Genomic DNA, 19,448 nt, shown 5'->3' on the forward strand with positions numbered 1-19,448 from the left:
CAAACAATCCTCCAGCATCAGAGTCTCCAAACGCCACGAAACTTGTTCTGGGTCAATCGGGCGAGGCGCCCAAACGTCGAATATCGAATCCCACTCGAGAGACCTCTCGGGGGAACAAAACTCGCTTTCTATATGCAAATCTCTCGCATAACCAGTTTTCCTTAGTAGGACGCAGATGGATGAGGGAAATGAGCGCGATTCCCTGTCATAAGCAACTCGCTAATAAGCCGGTCATATTGCAGTATCGTAACGCCTATCGGAACATCAACGCACATACTTAATTCCTCGGGTGCGAGTTCTTCCTCAATGAACGAGTATATGTATCTGAACTTTTCCTCTATGGACTGGGGTGAGCCGCTAGTTGTCGGAAACCTAAGGTCGGTGCGTGCATCCGATCCGCATCGTTCCGGACACGCCCTACCGCAAAGCAGATCCACTAGTTCGCTGATACTATCTGGGCGATCGATCGACATCCATCTGCCCTCGAGTAGAGGCTTGGAACCAAGCGCAGTCAAACAGCCATTTTCATCGGTTCCTTTTTTCAAACAAGGGAGAGCATCTGTTCAGGAGCGCCTACCATGACTTCTCGTCCACTCGCTGGACATTCATCGAGACTTCGCACTTGAGCAGGGCACTCAAAGTGTACACAATGGAATACCTGGAAGGAAAAATAACGATTCGAGGAAAAGTTCCCGTCAACTCAAGCCGGCTGATGGTACGGCAAGGATATTTTCTCACTACCTCGAAGAAGCATAGGAAATCAGCTATATTCGCGGCAGGGAATCTTACCTCATTGGCCGTGTTGGCGGTGCCCACAATTCTGATGAAGACCACCGGCAGGGGCTTGAAGGTCAGAATCTGCCAGGAGCGGCAATGCTCCGCAGACCGATCCGCCACCCGAGTCCACTCCCGCAGGTCAAGGGAAGTCTCGATATAATACGAGTAGGATCTGGAGTCACAGTCCCACAGCAACATCCGGATAGAATCTACCATGAACGGCTGTGGGAGTTGAACGACGATTGAACCAGCGCCAACCTGATGACAGGTGTATCCTGAGTCCCAGTCGTAGTCTGTGAAGTTGCCGTTGATGAGAGTGTGACGACTTCGGCTGACGCCCTCTATCACACAGGCTTCCCTCTCCACAGAAGCTACATTTTCTTCGGGAACGTAATTTCCCTGACTGAGCTTGAATGGCATCTCCGTGTACATGGCTTCGAACGTCACCAGATGAAAAAGGTTATTCGCTGCGTTATGGGTTCCAACAACTCGGACGTAACGAACTACTCGGTCCTCGAAATAGAGTCTCTGCAAGGAACGGCACGGATAGGTCGAATGGTCGATGACTCGAAACCAATCCTCGAGATTCATGGAAAGTTCGACGTAATACGAATATGTGCGTGGATCCTTATCCCATAGACGGAATGAGATGTGGTTGATGATCGAGGGCTGGCCGAGCTCGATGGTGATGCCTTTCTCATCCTCGATGCAGTGTCTCGTGAATCCCCGATCGATGTCGTAGCTCCGGGACATCTTCGGCTCCAGGAGGTCGTGGCTCGGGCTACCCGTGATCACGCAGGCTCCATGGCTAGCGGTGGCGATGTTCTCATCCCGTACGAGCAGGCCTCGATAATTCAAATCGATATCTCGGCTCTCGGTCTTCTTCTGAATTGCGTCGAGCAAGCGATCCGGTGGGATCAGACCCGAAGCTCTCACAGTACTCAGGAGGTCGGCAGTGGCAATGAGAGGCAGTCGAACCGTTTTGAGGATGTCCGCATTGTCTTCGTCGTCTGCACGCTCCGAGCACCATCGTTTGACGGCGCCGAAGATCTCGATTTCTTCTGCGAAGAACGAGTCTCTGGATAGCATTTCTTTAAGAGCCGTGCCAGACAGCTGGAGGAAAGCCTCGCTTTGGAGAATGGAGCCCGCGTGCCGATCGATGAAGCGACAACAAGTCTTGATGAGGTGATCGATGTTGTAGAGCTGCGCTTTGTCATAAACGGTGCACACATTGCGGACTGAGAGAATTTCTTGGAGATATCGACACAGCGCCGTTTGGAGTTTCTCGAAGCCGTATTTATGCGCGAGTTCGAGAATTTCCAAGATCGCGTCTTCTTTCATTCCCCCGAGAGTCAGGTGTCCGGTGTAGATGTAGCCGAGCAGGAGCTTGAAGGCTTTGAGTGGAACATCTTGCAGAACGACTTCCCTCTGAGATGATTCCCGCATTCCTCCGAAGAGGAGAGCCCTTCGAGATAGACGAACAAGTTTAGCTAGACCTACTGATCACAGGACTCCTAATTTACTAAAACTCTAATGATCTTGATTCTCCTCATTCTTAGCGTCAGTGTCGAGAGCTGTCATACCTGAAGTAATCACACGACGAGGCTAAGATGATCTTGTGTGCCGGAAGACTCTCGCCTTCAACGATTAAGGTGACGTCGGAGTACTCGGCACTGAACAGGAGGCTGCCTATGCACTCCGAAAGATGGTTGGAGTGTTCCACCTCCGAGTGCTTGAGAGAGTCGCTTTGGTCGCTCATTGGGATGCCGGCTCTGTGTCAGCTGGGCACTGCCCTCTGATCTATGGAAATAGCTAAGTTTGTAAACTACATAGTAGCCCGCGAACTCGGAGCGGCAAAATGTCCCCAGACGAAGCCTCCGGAGCATTTAGGAAAGCCCCTGGTGTCCAACTCAGAATGAGAAATTGAACTCTCGGGGTCATCAAATTGGGGAGATATCGGATTCCCGACAAGATCATGAGCGGGAATACTTCGTTGCGCCGAATCGGTTTGCTGTCTAGGAGCCTCGGGGAATCAAGACTTCGACATTGAACGTCGCGGTGTTGCAATTAGCGGAGCGCCTTGTGGCGTGAGAGCAACTGCACCCCAGAGGAAATCCCCGAAGACGAATCAGAACACCAGTCAGAGGAGTCGAATGAAATTCCGAGCCCGATATCAGAAATCTGAGCTTACCACAGTTCCGAGTCTCCGCTCATTTCCCGCAATTTTGTCGAAAACGAGTGAAGATCCTTCTCACTTCTCACTCAGCTGCAGACAATCAGCTGTGTCCCCGATGAAGGCGGCGATAGTGTAGTGGCGGTCAACTTCGAACGTCGACAGATGGCGCGCGCCTGGATTACGAGACGTCGAGCATTTTGCCCGAGCTGTAGACTTGCTAGTCATCAAGACGAATCTCGATTTCCTGGAGCCACGCAGAGTGCCCGTGGCGGAAGCGTCGGCAAGAGCCCCCTAGGCGTGTGCTCATGTTTATGACCGCCTGCACATTATCACAAATCACGAGTCAGATATATCGGTCTTTTAAACCACATTCCCCACACAGAAACCACAGTTGGGACGCTAACTGCTCGTGGTGAGTTCCCATCGACGAAGGTCGAGATCGTCCACCAAGGGAGTGAGGGTGTTTCCGCATGGCTGCGTCAAAGCCCCGGTCGTCACGATCGAGGGGAGGGCGCGTTCTTGAACCATTGGGGTTCGTCTGCATGCTCACCATTCATCACCTGCGGAATTCCGCTTCCCCAGGACGAATAATTGAGAAATCAAATCACTCGTGATGGCGGAAATTCAAGACGAAGCTCGCGTTTGATTTGGGAGGACTCGTAAGGAGTAATGGCCACATGGACACATGGATGACGGCGGTCGCCCTGAGAGCAAAAGGTGGTTGGAGGACGGGTGTTCTCAGAAGCCATCTGTATGCTCCTTCGATTCATTCATAACGGGCAGATATTTTTGAATCGATCATTATAAGCAGAGGAGAGGACGTTCCGTTGTGAAAGAATTGTCGGGTCCTTGTCTTTCGTCTTCATGGCTAGGCGGTCACGGATCCGCCCGCTGTTTTAGCGGGAAGCAGTCAGCGTCCATCTTGCGAGCCATGTATTGGTCCTTTTTTGCCGAGCTGCCTTCCAAGTGGCATCGAGGTATTTAGATTTCGCATATTTTTGTGGAATTATTCTATAGATTGAATCGACCTTCGATGATGGAGCGTGAGCGACAAACGGGAGCGTTTTCTTGGTTCCTGGACGACATCGATCCGAATACCTGGCCCCGAAAACATCGAAAAGCCGGCGCGGCGTGTGATTCTAGTGTACCACGTGGAAGCAGAACATAATGTTCCACGGCTCGAAAAATTTCCCCGTCGCAGATCTCAAAGCGCAAACCACAAAGTTGTCTCTCGCTCTCGGTTTCCAGACGGTCTAAGGGGAGACGAAACGCTCATAACTAATTAGGAGAGTTCCTATTCCAGTGCGAAGTTGACTTTACTCATCGCCTTCAAAGTGAACTTCTGTGAAAGATGTCGGAAGGAAACAAGGATCTTCAGCTGAAGCAAGAGGACGTCAAGTACTTCTTGGCGGCCAACACTCACATTGGTTCGACCAATGTCAACTTCCAAATGGAGCAGTACGTCTTCAAACGACGTTCCGACGGCGTTCATTTGATCGATCTCCGCAAAACCTGGGAGAAGATCCTTCTCGCGGCCCGTGCCATCGTCGCCGTAGAGGATGCCAGCTACGTCTGTGCCATCGCTTGTTCGTCTTCATCCGGCGAGTCCAAGCCTCTTGGACAGCGAGCCGTCCTGAAGTTCGCCAAGTACATCGGTGCCACTCCGATCGCTGGACGTTACACCCCTGGTACCTTCACCAATCAGATCCAGCAGGTGAGTGTCCTCAGTCGCTACTGTTAAGATACAAATCATCATGGTACTCCCGCAATTAGAAACTGAACGACAGCGGCATACGAGGAACGTTCGACGAAATCACCGCCGTCCGAAGAGATTATCGTCATGTCGTCCCACCATTGGTTGAGTTAGCAACGCGCTTTCCGCAAATGCACGATGTGTTATTCCAATGGAACACGAACCTTCTGTCCTCCTGAATTTTCCGAAATCTCGTTCTGAGGTCGAAGATTATTCGGACAGAAGGAGGCGCCTCGAGAGTTGGCGGACGTCCGGCCGTGAGGCACTATCTGACGTTCGCCGTAGTGTAGGAGTCTACAATTCCCCGAGATTGGGAGGAGATTCGCCATCTATCGATGGAACTCGGCCACCGTCTCCGCTCGGAATCATGCTTTCCGCTCCTCAAATCGAAACATCCTCTTTTCAGGCTTTCAAGGAACCCCGTCTCCTCGTCGTCTGCGATCCGGGAGCGGACCACCAGCCCATCGAGGAGGCTTCGTATTCGAACATCCCCGTCATCGCCTTCTGCCAGACCGACTCGAACCTGCGTTACGTCGACATCGCGATTCCCTGCAACAACAAGGGAGCGGCATCCATCGGTCTGATGTGGTGGCTCCTCACTCGTGAGGTTCTCCGCATGCGCGGCTCTGTCCCTCGAGAGATGCCATGGGAAACGAAGGTCGACATGTTCATCTACCGCGACCCCGAAGAGGCTAAGAAAGAGGAACAGGCTGCGCTTGAAGCCGCCGGACCGGTTGCGACTTTGATTACCGCCGAAGACTTCACAACCGAGTACACCCCCGAGGCTATTATCGTCGACGACTGGGCCACTCCTGCTGCTGCTGCTCCGGCCGGTGTTGTCGCAGGAGTGAGTGTAGTCGCCCCTGTGCCAGCCGCCGCTGTGCCTGCCGTTGCCGACGACTGGGGCGCTTCCAAGGTTTCCGACTGGGCTGCTGAAGCTCCAGCCGCGGACTTCTAATAAACCAATTGGTTGAAGAACTCGATTTCATGTCTTCTCAATGAGTCCACTTAGATTCCCAATTGAATGCTAAGCACTCGGTGTATGTCTGATCTCGAGTATCCATTCCGTAGCTTCAATCTTGGACGGGACGGCTAGTTTGCTCGGGAGACAGGAGTCGACGGGAGACAGAGACGACGCAAGGCCCCGCCGGACCATACGTTCACATCATAACCCTTCTTCCGTCGAGTCCTTCATTCTATTTGCGACCCCACTCGAAGAAGTACTCAAAGTGGGCTCCGCGATACCCCCGGGTTTCAGAGACGACGCAAATGTCTTCAAAGATGTCACGGAATTAGCACTCCGCGATGATTCTTTCTAGGATTCCGTGGATATTTTTCTTGGCATGATCACAAGAGATCTTGATATCCCTCCGATTACCACCCAAGCAGGAACAGGCGGATGCCCAGATTTTTTTGGGCTCGGAAGGGGGAGTGGGCAGAGCCATCGCCTAGGGAGGGGCACATCACCGATGATGGTGAGCCTCGACATGGAGCCCCATGGGCCGGAGAGAGATCTTGGGGGGGGCAAGGCCCCTTTCCCCCCTGGGCACGCCACTGAGCAGGAATCCTGAGCTGCCGTCGGGTAGGTCACGTTGATTCTGGTACCGCTGAGCTGATCATTCACGAAGATGATCTCGATACCGCCGATTGAGATTCGCATTGCGATGATCGCCACCCGGAGGCTCAAGAGTCCGCGTTCCGAAGCGTTTTCGGCAGCGTAGCTTTCCTCCAAAGCGCCTCAGATCATGAGACCAATCCCATATTGTTCGACGATGGATTTTTTTCCGTGGATTGTTTATTCATGAGCATACCCGGGCCACGGTCTCCTCTCGGAATCCCCGTTTGGTTTCTCGGTTGGCTAGCTAGGGATTCCGGCTCGGTCAAGCTATAATGGGCAAGAACAATCGGAATGAGTTTGTCGAGGAAGGCATGGGTATTTGTGGTACAACACCGGTACAAAAAAGTTTCTAGCTCCAGTGATCACGATCAAGTGCCCGATTGACATTCTCGACCTATGACTACGTTATGAGCTTTCGGGAGAGCTATCAAAATGTTTTAAAGGTCCCAGTCAGCATTATCCAGCGTTCGGTTCTCCTTTCGAACTTGGGTCACGACGCGAAAAGGATGGCGAAGACGTGAGTGATTCTTGAGGCTAGATTCGCGGCTTTCACTGCCGGCTACAAAAAAAGGAACTCTGGAGAGGAAAACAACAGTGCACGTCTCACATGAAGTGAATCCGCGAGCCCAGAACGATCAGCTGAGCTTCAATGATCTCTCACGTTTCTCTTTCCGGTCATCTTTGACCTGCTGTAAAAACGCGCGAAGGGAGGTTCGAGAATCTTACGACACGTGAAAGAACTGTAGAAGAAAGGAATGAAGATTTCCAAACGTCGTGTTCTCTTCTAAGACCTGCTTCTGGAAAAATTAGTGCTGTTAGCCAATCATGCGTGGAAGGAATTCACTCGTAGTGCACATCTGATACTACCGTAGAAAAGTTTCGGTCATGAAGTTCTCTGAACTCGCAAACAGGATCATCCAGTCAAACGAACACCACAGCCACGATGGAGTTCGCAAGCATAACTTCAGCGGAGAAGACTTCAAGAAGCTAAGGAAATGCTGCTCGGAGAGCTCGGAGACTCCTATATGCAGGCCAGTTTTCGATCAGCCGAACTTCAATGACTTCCACGAACAAATTGTCAAAGGTCAGTGCAAGAGGATCTGATCCTACCGGATACCCGATTTCGAGCACGATCTCCAGCAGGTCACATCTAGAACCGAAAGCGTCCGCCTTCCGTTCCCGGTTGTCAACTGTATCACGGCAAACGGCTCGGAAGCAGACTGACAGCTACAATCACGACGACGTACTCGAGCCCCTCATGCCCGACGCGACTCTCGGGAGTAAAAGATCCGCCGAGCTGATCTCATCCCGAGGGATCATTTCCCTTTCCCTGGTTCATATCAGATACACTCAGTACGATGAGACAGAGCTTCCTTCCAGAGAAGCCTACGAAGTCCGCTCTGGCGAAGAAAGTCGCCAAAGAGAAACTTTCCTCGAGAAACATCAAAACTCGGCTCCTGGCGTTTTTCCCGATCATCACCTGGCTGGGCCACTATAACATCAAAGCGGACCTATTCGCTGACGTCATATGTGGACTCACAGTGGCCATCTTCCATGTACCTCAGAGTGAGCTTCGGCGCGATTCATTCATAAAACTCAGGGACGAACTGCAGATATGCTGAATCGCGGAATTATTCCTAAGCGAAATTCAGAACTCCACATCCACCTTGCAGCTCTCGGCTACTCACTTCTCGTAGGGGTGAACCCTATCAACGGCCTCTACACGGCGATCTTCCCCATGTTAATGTACTCGATTTTCGGCACTTCGCGTCATAACTCGATTGGAGCGTTCGCGGTAGTTTGCGTGATGACATCCGGCGTCGTACAACGGGCATCGAAGGAGTTCGATCGGGATGGGGATGAGTACGCCGTTACCGTTGTCACGACGCTGGCATTCTTCGTCGGAATTTTCCAGGTCCGATGTCCAGAGGGAATAAGCTACGAACCTTGGAGAGCATCGCGGCTCCGATGCATCTCTGTCATCAGGTCAATATTCTTTCCAGCTCGTCATGGGTGTACTGAACATGGGAGGTTTGAGCGTTTTCCTTAGCGAGCAGTTCGTCTCCGGATTTACTGCTGGTGTATCGGTGCACATCGGGTCGTCACAGCTGGGAGGACTTTTTGGAATCAAACTACCCAAATACACTGGTCCCTTCCTCTTAATATCGGTATGATTACATGAATACATCATGAGAATTTATCGTGGCTGTCGCCCGATGTGTGATTCTGGGCCAACTGCTGTGATCTGTCTCGTAACTCGTAATTCGCAGACTTACATCGACTTCTTCAAAAATATCGGTCGGACACATGTACCCACGTTATCGCTGGCGATCATTGTGATCCTGGTGATCTTGGCAGTGAAACATTTCGTCGATCCCTACCTCCTGCGCAAGTTCCATATGCCGCTGCCCATCGAGATCATCGTTGTCATAATCTGCATAATTTTCTCAAATGCCTGTGATCTCAAAAACAATGGCTTCGATACGGTGTTGGACATACCAAACAGGTGAGATCGCGGAGATCGTAAGCATCGGGCTCAAATGTCTATCGATGGCTCGAATGAAGCTCAGCTCCGGGGGAGTCTCAGAATCGGCTTTGTTTCTCGGTCGACTCCAGCTTCTTGGCTCCGAAAATACCGGAGATGAACGTCGATCTCATCAAGTTCATCCTTGTGGATTCGATTCTGATCGCCATCATTTCCTTCACGGTAGCCGTCTCCTTGGGGAAGATCTGGGCCCGCGACAGAGGCTACGAGATGAGACCCAATCAGGAATTCTTCGCTCTTGGCATCAGCAATTTTTTCGGCTCAGTCTTCGGCTGCTTCCCCGCCGGGGCTTCGGTTCCGAGAAGCTCGCTACAACTTCTCGCTGGTGGCCGGACTCAACTCGTGAGCCTGATTAATTCCACGCTCCTAATTTTTGTGGTGCTCGCCCTCGGCAAGTTTTTGATCGGGATACCGAAAGCGACCCTATCCGCAATCATCGTTGTGTCCCTGAAGAAGATTTTCATGCAAGTTCGGGATTTCAAAACCTTTTGGAGGTTGTCAGTCATAGACGGCGTGAGTATGGATGGTACGCTCTCAGACCGAATGAAAAATCCGAGCCTTCCATTCGCTCTCTGGGAGGAAGATCCGACTCGAGTTATGGATTTCAGCATGTTTGGTTGGTTGCTTTCTTCGCGACCGTGGTCATCGATGTGGTCAATGGACTCGTCATCGGAGTCGTTTTCTCCTTGCTCACACTCGTCTACAAAGTACAAACACCGCAAACGTTCCTTTTGGGCAATACACCGAACTCAGACTACTACGTCCCTTTGAAACTCTACGCCCAGGTGAGATTCCCCATGGCCTGACCCCTAATTTTCCGATCAAGTGAAAGCGTTTGGCGAATAGGGGGGGAGGAGAGAAGCTTTCTTCTTTCATCGATCACGCTATTCCAAGTCCCGTGAAGTACCTGGAGTGAAGATATTCCAATACGGCGGTCCGCTCCACTTCGCCAACACGGACTTCTTCAAATCGGAGCTCCTGCGGAAATCCGATCCAAACTACACACTGAAACACGAGCAGGTGAAGGGAACGAGCTTTGATATAGACAAGACGATGCTTCCTCTCGATCAGGTGGATCGGAACGGTGGTCAAAACACGTAGTAGGATTCTATTCTTCTACTAGAATTCTACCCCCTCTCAATACACAGATGGGCCACAAGCCGGTGAGGTACATCGTCCTCGATTTCTCCCGGGTGACTTTCATCGATGGCTCCTTCGCTCTCTTCCTACGACAGGTTAGACCCAATGGAGATTCTCGCGTTTCGAATATATGAGTTTGAACCTCGCTCCATATCTTGAGGGAGGCGAATCTGAACAGCAACGATCCCCGTGGAATCTACAACTCGCAGAGAACTTCTCTCCCGCAGTTGGCAGAAACCTTCACCACGGACGGGGTCGCGATTTTCATCGCCGATTGTGCCCCAAAAGTTTTATCGACTCTGAGGAAGGCAGGAGTCACGAAGGAGATACCGGAAACACAGTTCTTCCCCTCCCTGCACGACGCCGTCATGCACACTCATGACAGCCATCGGGGACATCATCGACATCTTGCGTCTATTGGACGACAAGCCTCATTCAATGAAACTTTCGGGCCCGATAGCCTCGCGACCGTTGCCTCTGCATACGAGCACAGAGTCGATGTCGGAGACGAGAATGGCCATGCTGCTGCATTGTGAGAGATATGACGACGCTAATTGATGCCTGTCTGTGCATCAAGTGGCCGTGTGAAACATTGTCCGACTGATGAGAAGTCGGAGACGTCGGAATTATGAGCGGAATGTTTCTGGACCGAAAACGAATATATTAGAATAAGAATATTACTCTAACGAACGCGTGACAATAATGCGATTTACGACTTGGAGCTCGACCCTGATTCGACTTTATTGCACTCTGAGCTCATTTCCGATGGTGCGTTTCATGATCTGAAAGAGTATCGTCGGAGAAGATAATGAGTCCGCGCCCGGTGAAAACGCTTCCGATTCAACCGACGTCTTCATTGAGACAAGATCCATGATCACTCGGAGCCTCGGGGTCGTCTTAAGACTGGCTTTGGTGACAAACGAGTTCAGAAAAAACTTCGGCAGAACTTGGTTACGATATGGAGCCACATGGGTACAGAGCGCTCCTTTTCCTCGAAAGTTTGCTTTGACACTTCACTCGCAGGTTCGAATATATTTCCCTGTTCCGCTTCCAAGCGATTGCGAAGATCCTCGTTTTCTGTTACTATGACCACTTGTGACTCGAGATCCCGACCAGCGGACCTGCAGGCAGAATGGCGCATAAGGTTTTACAAGCAATCAAGGCGAATCACTCATGGGGGGAGCCTTGCTGGAGAATTAGTATAATTACCGGAAACCGAAGTTAGGGGAGCCGATCATTGTCGAATTCGGTCTCAGCTGTCCTGGCGCGTAATACCATAGACCCTTGCCGTGGAAGGTCCAGTGTTTTCGTTCGTATTCCCAGAGCTTCACCCGACTCCGTGCTGGCGCCGATTTCGTGAAGAACATCTTGAGCAGGAGTGTGTACATTGCCTTCGAGAATCACAGCGATTTTATACGACAATCCTGAAGCACAATAGTTCCGTCATCATCATCTGGGATGTTACAACACATACCGGAATGTAATACATCGCGCCAGGAGCTTCGTAGAAGCTATTTGCCTTTGGATGGGCAGTCAAAATGTCGTACGCAGCTCGTCCATTGGTGATCAGCTCCTCGTACTCGGGAATGAGGTTGAAATATCCGGTTCCAAGTTTGACACGGCTCCCCTCCGAAAATGATTCCAGCATCCTCGTCGTGACGATTAGGTCATTCCCGACTTGTAACTGACTCATTTGAACAAGAGGATACACATGTGTGTCGTACGGCTCTGCTTCGTCGAATGAATCATTGGGCTCCGTGAACTCAGCCAGAAGCTGTTTCGAGTAAGACACAAATTTCCGCAATGAATGCAGGTACGGATGGACATCTTGGTCATTCGTGAAACTCAATTGGTTCGAAGCATCGAGCCGGAAGGAGACGCGACCGACTGACTCGACGAGATTCGTGTAGTAATCAGCTAACCCCGGACTGTCTCTGAACAAGAAGTACCGGTCTTGGCGCTTCTCGAAGTACTGATCGCTCAAGTTGGCACTGCAATATGAAAATCTTTCTTACGAGCTCCAAAAAGCCTCTTGACAGTGATGGAATAATCGCAATGTCGTCGTATTCTCGACGTCCATCTCTCGGGGGAATCCTCACGGTTTCCTCACCCGCTCAAGAGAACGTTATTGTCGAAGACGTATACTTTAATGTGCTGTAGGCCGACGATTTCATTCCATTTCTGTGGGAGCAACCATCTGAGTAGACCTCGAAGCCGCGGGCTGTGATATAGTTTTACTTGGACTCTCGGACCGAATTCCCCGATGAGAGGGGTCAACATTGTTCGCGACGAAACATCAGCTCCGCGAGATGCTCGGGTATAATCGAGGAGGACTGAAACGTGAATTCTATCTTCAATCATCGACTGACTTGCCCCGAGCTCTCCGGCCTTCCGCTTTGCAATCTCGCGGGCTCACCTGTGAGTTGTAGACTGTGTGGTTTGTTCTTTACAGCTGTGCGTATGTTCTGTACTAAATTTTGTTCGAGGGCACCGGTGCCGAGATACAACGCCGCTAAGACGATTCGCTTCTCCGATTCCAGCGCTAAGGACTGAAACCGAGCAAAGATTGAACGATCGCATGACGACATCGAATCGAGATTCCCCTCAGGAACTTACTCAGCAGACTCACGTTCAAAGTTTTGTAGAACTGACACGGCTCGCTTATGATTTGCACGTTCTCGCCGTGTATCCCGAAAACTGGACCGAACTCCGACAACCAACGAAAGTCCTTGAGAACACTCATGCTGCTCGAGCTTCGAGGGATTGCGATAAGTCACTTGATGGGGTTGGATTTCACAAGCAGCTCGCAGCCGTGGCGGATGGAGAGCTCAGTGGGAGCTTTCGCGCACGCTCCAACCTCGTCTGGGCGAGCAATGTCATTCGTTCAGATCATCTTCCTCGACAGGAGTCGTTTCAGCACGGTCTGAGCAGTCCGGAAAGCGCTTCCGTCCAGGTTGATTCCTTCGATCGGTGGGATCTTTGCGAGAAGAACTCTATCGCGAATTCCGGACTCAAGAAACAACATTTGATTGTTGCGGGAAGTTTATGGAAGCCGCCCTCTTATGTAGATCAGCTGATGTCTCTCAGAGACGACGACTGCGCGAGCCGCGGCGAGGAAAACACTCGTGGCTCGTGGGACCTCGTTCTCCTCGGATTCGAATCCTTATCCTCGGCTGATGATTTTCCGAAAATTCCCGATTCTCTCCGAATCACTCCCGGCGAGAGCTCGGAATATTAGATGGGAAACAGCGCTGGACTTTTCTGAAAGGACTCCAATTCTGTGGTCACAGAGCAGAGAGTAACTCTATTCGTTTATTCGTTGAATATATAGGATAATATTTTTGTCAAGGATCCAGTAGGTAGAGAGAGTGAACGTACTAGATTTACATCCGGAATTTCCCGAGTTTTGGAACTAGGTCTCTGAACTAGAAATGTATGATTGTGTCTATTTAACAGCTGGCTTAGATATATGCTTCGGTGGTTTCTGACAAACAAGAATACAGTTCGGGAACTCCATATTTCAGCATATCCGCCCTGTTTGAGGAAACATCAGGATCCGAAGTACTGGAATACTTTTACTTAATAATTGAAGGACGAGGAAACTGGAATCCCATCATTACACCCGATCGTCTCTCCAGGCAGAGAAGCCTCTTTTCTTCCATCGATTCGATGAGAGTGGTGCTTGACGTTGTCATCTAGAGGTTGATGGTAGATGGTGCACTTGCATGGAATATACTCAAAATTATTGGGGTAACTTGTCTGAGGACTAGGCTGCTCGTACTACTCAGCTCCGTTTTCTGATAGCAACCGTATAATTTATTCTATGGAAGACTTATTTATGTATAGAAGGGAAACTTCGTCGTTCATGAACGATAGACTCAACACTTTTCCTTGTTCATTACATGACGAATCGAAGGTTTTGCTAAGCTGTCATGCCTAGCGTCTTGCAGAGAAACTGATGACGAATGGCTCCTAGTGCCTTCGTGAAAATATCAGCTCTCTGATTTTCGGTGCTTATCTGCTGCACTTTGAGATCGCCTTCGGTGACTATTTCCGTGTCGAAGAAATGCCGAATCGCTATGTGCTTCGTGCGCCGGTAAAAATCTGGATCTGGATCTCGGAAAGCCTCACTGCGGCCGAGTTATGCACGAACAGCGTCGGAATGATATCCGACTCCGTTATCTTCTAAAAGAGACGTCGAAGCCAGACAACCTCTTTAGCTGCTTCACTTGCGGCAACTATTTCCGCTTCGGTCGCAGATGTCGCAACGGAGCTTTGTCTCTGACTCATCCAGCTGATGGATCCACCTGCGAACTTGACCACGACACCTGATGTGGAGCTACCCGTCTGAGCAAAACCACCATAGTCAGAATCACTGTACGCTTCCAGTGCGGCAGGGGACCCCTTTCGAGTGTAGACAATCCCGAGGTCACAAGTACCCGCGATAAAGCGAAGAACTCTTTTGAGCTTCACCACATCGTCTTTGGATGGATTTTCAAGTTTCCGCGACAGAACTCCGATCGCGTACGCGAGATCAGGACGCGAGCCGAGCATTAGGTACCTTAAAGCCCCTACGGCTTGTCTGTCCGCGAACTTGTTTGAATCTGATAACTCATCTTCGGCACTAAAATCATCAACTTCTCCTTCCCCCGCTTCAGAAGAGTTCTTGCTGAGCATTGGAGTAGACACGGTCTACAACCGACAAAATTGAACCTTTCCAAAATCTTCCTTGCCATCAACGCCTGGCTGACCTTAATGGAGTCTCGCTGCCTCTCAATCTTAAGTCCTAAGAAATACGAGGCGTCCTTCGAAGTTATCTTGAACTCCAACCTCAGTCCTTCGAGACATTCCTTCAACGTGGACTTTTTCGAAGCTGCCATCAACCCGTCGTCCACATAGATAGCTAGGACGAGTTTCTCCTTGTCGGTGTCCCGGATGAAAAGGCACGGGTCGGCTTCAATTTGGACCAGGCCAAGCTTCTTGATGTACACAATCAACCTCTTAACCCAACACCGTGGAGCTTGTTTGAGACCATAAAGGCTTCTCTTCAGCTTGCATACCTTGCGTGGAGTCTCGTAGCTTTCAGGGCTCTGCATGTTGATGTCGAAATCCTTCTCCAGTTCTCCGTAGAGAAAAGCAGTCGTGACGTCGAACTGCCCTAAATACAGCCCTTCGTTAGCTGCCACACTCAAAATCGAACGGATTGTGGCCAACTTCGCCACGGGACTGAAGGTTTCTTCGAAGTCGAAACCGTATCTTTGCCTGAACCCCTTAATGAGCCTTATATCGGTCAATCTTGCCCTCCTCGTTCTCCGTGACCCGATACACCCATTTGCAGGGCAGAGCTTTGGCACCTCTCGGAAGTTCGACAACATCCCAAGTTTGGTTCTCTCTCGAAGATGCCATTTCCGAGTCCATTGCTCTGGGCCATTCTACGCTCCTCTCACTCTGCACCGCTTCTGAATATGTTTGCGGTGCTGCGGAAATGTTGTAGACTTCCACGCAGGTAGCATAATCATTCAAGTAAGCTGGTCTCTCGATCTGCAGAGGATTCCTCAGAAACGACTTTCCCCACTGCGACACTCCAGTCGCGGTATCCTTGATCGGTGATGAGGAACTCCTATCGCTTGTTCCTTGTTCATCAGATGAATCTCCTACATCTTCCTCTCGAAGGTTTCGATTGTCAGTTTCTGGCAGTGGCGGCGCCAGCCATTTTTTTTGGGAAGCTTGAATTTTTCTTGGATACAGCTTCCTCCGAACGAGGAAGTCAGCGCTCGGGGACACAAAGATTTGCTTTATAGGGCAAGTATTAGTGTTGCATAGATGCATACAATGATACATATCTTTGTACATTATATAGTAGAAACAGCGGAGACCTTCCGCGTTCCGTCTTATGTTACTTTCCTAGCGACGAGCTGAGATACGACTAACTTAAGCGTTTGAATCACAGTCATAACACCAGGGGAATTCTCCGATCTTTGCCTTTGGCGAATTCGTCCACGATTTGATTTGGAAGTTCTCAGCTCTCGGTCAGATGTTGATGACGGATATCAGCTGGGGTATCACCAATCATGAAAGAGGAAACCCCCGTTCTGGGGTTGCGTGCGTGTAGTGCGTCCAAGCGCATGTGCGCGATCAAGTCTTTCTCGTGACCTCGAGAAATTCAACCCTGCATGATCGACAGCAGCATTCTGAATGCTCCGAAACCGATGGAACATATCTATGATCGGAAAATTTTTAGGAAATTTTCCCGACTCCAGAGGCTTAGGAAGCTATAGCTTACAAAGCTTCCCGCTGGCGCCGCAACTGGTTTCTGGATTCCGGACTATTCCCCTTTAGTTTCGCTCTCCTCTTGATCCTCTTTGAACTCTCTCTTGGTTGAGTCTTCCGGTTTGTAGTTCGCAGTGTCTCTCTCTTCTATTTCTTCTCTGTCATGACCATTTCTCAGCGGTAGCTTGATCCGCACCTCACAACCAGAGAGACTTTCCTGGAATTTCACGTTCCTGGTGGGAAAAACTCCACGTTCCTCTCTTAAGTACACTCTGTACCTCTCACCTCCGTCATACCCGACGAGATATCCTTTGACCGCTTTCTTGTCCATCTTACGGCGTTTCTCGTCAGAGATATGCGCATAGCATGGACAGCCGATAACACGGAGATGCCGGATCCGAGCCTTCTTGTGCATCCAGAGCTCGAAGGGAGTCTTCCCAGCCACATTGCCGAAGGAAAATCAATCTCAAGATTCGAGTACTCGAAAGTTCTGGCCATCTCAATAATTGTTCGATTCTCTCGCTCACTTCCGCGAACTTATGCCACCGCTCAAAGGCGCTACGCACTCGAAGACCTGTCATTCATTGATCCAGCCCACCAGGGAGCCAATGCAGTAGACCGTGAACGCCAAGCGCCATATGATCAGTTTAGAATTTCTACTTCTCTTCGCGCGCTTCCGGTGCTCTCAGTGGGGAAGCTTTTGTGTGAAACGGGGGTGCGCAACGAGTCGCGTACATAAATGCCGAGCTTAGTTCGTAGGTTTCCAACCTTAAGACAGTTTTACCGAATCTTTTGACGCCGATTCCTGTTTGACAAAAAACGGTCACTTCCGTCACGCGAGGTGTTCACCGATGGCCCCTCTAACGAGCGCAATGACGTAGTTCTACGTCAAAACTCTGGGTCATGCGTAACATGTTGAGTTGCTCCATTGTCAACCCACCAACGAGTAGAGTCTTCCGCTGCTTCACAAATCTCGTGCGAGAGTGCCAGAGTCATTCGTCCGACTTCCAACTCATTCGCGGTCCTGCTCGTACGCGGCCGTCCATCGGCAATCCATTTGCGACACTCCCGCATAGAATGCCCGCTCAGCTTGCAATACCAGCAAGACTTTCGATCAGATGACTCTTGATTCTTCCACCGAGGCTGTCTATCATATCTGCCGTGAGGCTTCCTCAGCCGTTCTCTCCCCACCGGCAGCGCCTCCTCTTTTCCCGGCTCCGGCGCCGTCTTGAAATTTCTTTCGAACATACACAGTTGATGAACGAGATCCTCCGAATTTTTGTCAGTGTCTCTGGATCAGCATCCAGCCTGACTGAAAGTTCCCGAATTTCGGAGGCAAAATCTGGAGTGCTTCGCAGACCAGCAGCAGATCTGGTAGAGGATTCTCCTTCCTAGCTCGGAGTCCCATATTGATTTCATTGAACAGACTCGAGAGCTTTGCGGTGTGGGTCGACACGTCATTCTCAATCGACCAAGTGAATGCGAAGAAATCAGTGCAAATATTGAAAAGTTGGTCGTGAGACGATGCCTCAAATAACAACTTCAATGCGTCCCACGCATCCTTCGCTGATTCCTTATTCATGATCTTCTGGTATACGCTATCAGCGACCGCTCCCGAGATGAGTGTCTTGGCATAGCTATTGGCTTTGCGGTACATGTCATTCTTCTGCTTGGGCTCCTTCTGAGCTTCGAGCGTCGCATCTTCTGCAATCGGATCCGGTCGAACCAGACGTCCGTCCAACACTCCCAACGTGCCTTCATGGTAATCCAAAATGTCCCCCATTTTTCGCTTCCAGAGAGGCCAGTCTGCCTCACTCGACAGTTGCTTCACGTGCTTGGCCAGATCCACCTTACTCCCTCTCTATGTGTGTCTTCAAAATAAAAATGTGTCTTTGGACTTGGGATTTGGGATGTTTTGAAAATACATTTTTTTTCAACTCAAATCTGCTCCGGAATCTTCCAGGATAGAGAGGGAGTGAGGTCTCATATTTTTTTTCTGAAAGCTCTCCGCGAGGGCTTTCACAAATGACCCCACAAGCCTGGATCGGTATCTTCTAGGGAGAACAACAGACAGGTTTCACTTCGTCGTCTTTTTTTTGTAGTGGACTTAGGACGTTTCATGTAGTGGACATGATTCATTTCAGGATATCACAGGTGCGAGGCGATATCAAGACTAGCCTGCTCATATCGGGTTCTCCCATCCATCCCTCACAGCCTGGCTGGCTCTCCGCCCGAACGGTATTCGCCCAATAGGCGGTCCGCCCAATTGGTATTTCGCCCAACTGGCCATCCGCCCAAATGGCAATCCACCCAACTGGCCATCCGCCCGAATGGTAATCCGCCCAAACGGCAGTTCACCCAAATGGTCTATCCGCCCATTTGACTTTCGCCCAAATGACCGTGTTCGATCGGTAGGATTCCATGAATGCATCATGAGGATTTATCGGGGTGTGGAGTGGCTGTCGCCCGATGTGTGATTCTGGGCCAACTGCGTGATCTGTCTCGTAACTCGTATTTCGCAGACTCATATCGACTTCTTAAAAGATATGGGTCGGACACATGTACCCACGTTATCGCTGGCGATCATTGTGATCCTGGTGATCTTGGCAGTGAAACATTTCGTCGATCCCTACCTCCTGCGCAAGTTCCGTATGCCGCTGCTCATCGAGATCATCGTTGTCATAATCTGCGTAATTTTCTCAAATGCCTGTGATGTCAAGAACAATGGCTTCGACACGGTGTTGGACATACCAAACAGGTGAGATCGCGGACATCGTAAGCATCGGGCTCAAATGTCTATCGATGGCTCGAATGAAGCTCAATTCCGGGGAAGTCTCAGAATCGTCTTTGTTTCTCGGTCGACTCCAGCTTCTTGGCTCCGAAAATACCGGAGATGAGCATCGATCTCATCAAGTTCATCCTTGTGGATTCGATTCTGATCGCCATCATTTCCTTCACGGTAACCGTCTCCTTGGGGAAGATCTGGGCCCGCGACAGAGGCTACGAGATAAGACCTAATCAGGAATTCTTCGCTCTTGGCATCAGCAATTTTTTCGGCTCAGTCTTCGGCTGCTTCCCCGCCGGGGCTTCGGTTCCGAGAAGCTCGCTACAACTTCTCGCTGGTGACCGGACCCAACTCGTGAGCCTGATTAATTCCACGCTCTTAATT

General features: G+C 50.4%; 5 protein-coding genes across 5 annotated transcripts in view; 3 read left to right on the forward strand and 2 right to left on the reverse strand.

The window, feature by feature from the left end:
• Positions 1 to 314: 314 nt before the first annotated feature.
• On the reverse strand, positions 315 to 3,063 carry LOC100906014 (BTB/POZ domain-containing protein 9). Its single transcript, XM_018639286.1, has 4 exons — positions 2,969 to 3,063; positions 2,361 to 2,577; positions 790 to 2,242; positions 315 to 658 (listed from the first exon to the last, which is right to left on the reverse strand). The coding sequence occupies exons 2-4, from the start codon at positions 2,534 to 2,536 to the stop codon at positions 542 to 544; spliced, it is 1,746 nt and encodes a 581-aa protein (XP_018494802.1). The 5' UTR covers positions 2,537 to 2,577; positions 2,969 to 3,063; the 3' UTR covers positions 315 to 541.
• An 828-nt stretch (positions 3,064 to 3,891) lies between these two features.
• sta (stubarista 40S ribosomal protein SA) lies at positions 3,892 to 5,684 on the forward strand. The gene is made up of 3 exons (XM_003742637.2): positions 3,892 to 3,930; positions 4,257 to 4,667; positions 5,113 to 5,684. The coding sequence occupies exons 2-3, from the start codon at positions 4,305 to 4,307 to the stop codon at positions 5,662 to 5,664; spliced, it is 915 nt and encodes a 304-aa protein (XP_003742685.1). The 5' UTR covers positions 3,892 to 3,930; positions 4,257 to 4,304; the 3' UTR covers positions 5,665 to 5,684.
• A 1,308-nt stretch (positions 5,685 to 6,992) lies between these two features.
• Positions 6,993 to 10,545, forward strand: LOC100906160 (sulfate transporter). Its single transcript, XM_003742672.2, has 10 exons — positions 6,993 to 7,408; positions 7,705 to 7,890; positions 7,998 to 8,239; positions 8,328 to 8,492; positions 8,595 to 8,830; positions 8,941 to 9,382; positions 9,478 to 9,654; positions 9,764 to 9,889; positions 10,018 to 10,104; positions 10,237 to 10,545. Exons 1-10 carry the CDS (start codon positions 7,210 to 7,212, stop codon positions 10,543 to 10,545), a joined length of 2,169 nt encoding a protein of 722 aa, XP_003742720.1. The 5' UTR covers positions 6,993 to 7,209.
• Positions 10,546 to 10,934: 389 nt separating this feature from the next.
• On the reverse strand, positions 10,935 to 13,137 carry LOC100906305 (CDP-diacylglycerol--glycerol-3-phosphate 3-phosphatidyltransferase, mitochondrial). Its single transcript, XM_018639276.1, has 6 exons — positions 12,639 to 13,137; positions 12,426 to 12,558; positions 12,120 to 12,342; positions 11,484 to 12,000; positions 11,219 to 11,400; positions 10,935 to 11,130 (listed from the first exon to the last, which is right to left on the reverse strand). The coding sequence occupies exons 1-6, from the start codon at positions 12,750 to 12,752 to the stop codon at positions 10,935 to 10,937; spliced, it is 1,365 nt and encodes a 454-aa protein (XP_018494792.1). The 5' UTR covers positions 12,753 to 13,137.
• A 5,272-nt stretch (positions 13,138 to 18,409) lies between these two features.
• LOC100906592 (prestin-like) overlaps positions 18,410 to 19,448 on the forward strand; it is a 1,907-nt gene continuing 868 nt past the window's right edge. The window contains 3 exon segments of the mRNA XM_029111273.1: positions 18,410 to 18,433; positions 18,802 to 19,037; positions 19,148 to 19,448. The exon segment at positions 19,148 to 19,448 is cut by the window's right edge and continues 306 nt beyond it. Of these exon segments, the coding sequence (XP_028967106.1) occupies positions 18,410 to 18,433; positions 18,802 to 19,037; positions 19,148 to 19,448 (561 nt within the window).

The sequence above is a fragment of the Galendromus occidentalis genome, unplaced genomic scaffold (assembly GCF_000255335.2).
Source record: "Galendromus occidentalis unplaced genomic scaffold, Mocc_1.1 scf7180000077428, whole genome shotgun sequence".
Taxonomy (NCBI): Eukaryota; Metazoa; Arthropoda; class Arachnida; order Mesostigmata; family Phytoseiidae; genus Galendromus; species Galendromus occidentalis.

What these genes read in the sequence shown, in the direction of transcription:
- LOC100906014 (XM_018639286.1), bottom strand. Translation starts at nt 2,536, where the DNA reads ATGAGCGACCAAAGCGACTCTCTCAAGCACTCGGAGGTGGAACACTCC. An exon ending in TCGTCGTGTGATTACTTCAG is followed by an intron (nt 2,243 to 2,360) that starts GTATGACAGCTC and finishes TCTATCTCGAAG; the next exon opens with GGCTCTCCTCTTCGGAGGAA. An exon ending in CCGCCAACACGGCCAATGAG is followed by an intron (nt 659 to 789) that starts GTAAGATTCCCT and finishes TTTTCCTTCCAG; the next exon opens with GTATTCCATTGTGTACACTT.
- sta (XM_003742637.2), top strand. Translation starts at nt 4,305, where the DNA reads ATGTCGGAAGGAAACAAGGATCTTCAGCTGAAGCAAGAGGACGTCAAG. An exon ending in TCACCAATCAGATCCAGCAG is followed by an intron (nt 4,668 to 5,112) that starts GTGAGTGTCCTC and finishes TCCTCTTTTCAG; the next exon opens with GCTTTCAAGGAACCCCGTCT.
- LOC100906160 (XM_003742672.2), top strand. Translation starts at nt 7,210, where the DNA reads ATGAAGTTCTCTGAACTCGCAAACAGGATCATCCAGTCAAACGAACAC. An exon ending in GGTTGTCAGTCATAGACGGC is followed by an intron (nt 9,383 to 9,477) that starts GTGAGTATGGAT and finishes TATGGATTTCAG; the next exon opens with CATGTTTGGTTGGTTGCTTT. An exon ending in TCGCTCTCTTCCTACGACAG is followed by an intron (nt 10,105 to 10,236) that starts GTTAGACCCAAT and finishes TCTCTCCCGCAG; the next exon opens with TTGGCAGAAACCTTCACCAC.
- LOC100906305 (XM_018639276.1), bottom strand. Translation starts at nt 12,752, where the DNA reads ATGAGTGTTCTCAAGGACTTTCGTTGGTTGTCGGAGTTCGGTCCAGTT. An exon ending in AATAACGTTCTCTTGAGCGG is followed by an intron (nt 12,001 to 12,119) that starts GTGAGGAAACCG and finishes TTCATATTGCAG; the next exon opens with TGCCAACTTGAGCGATCAGT. An exon ending in GCGCGATGTATTACATTCCG is followed by an intron (nt 11,401 to 11,483) that starts GTATGTGTTGTA and finishes TGATTCTCGAAG; the next exon opens with GCAATGTACACACTCCTGCT.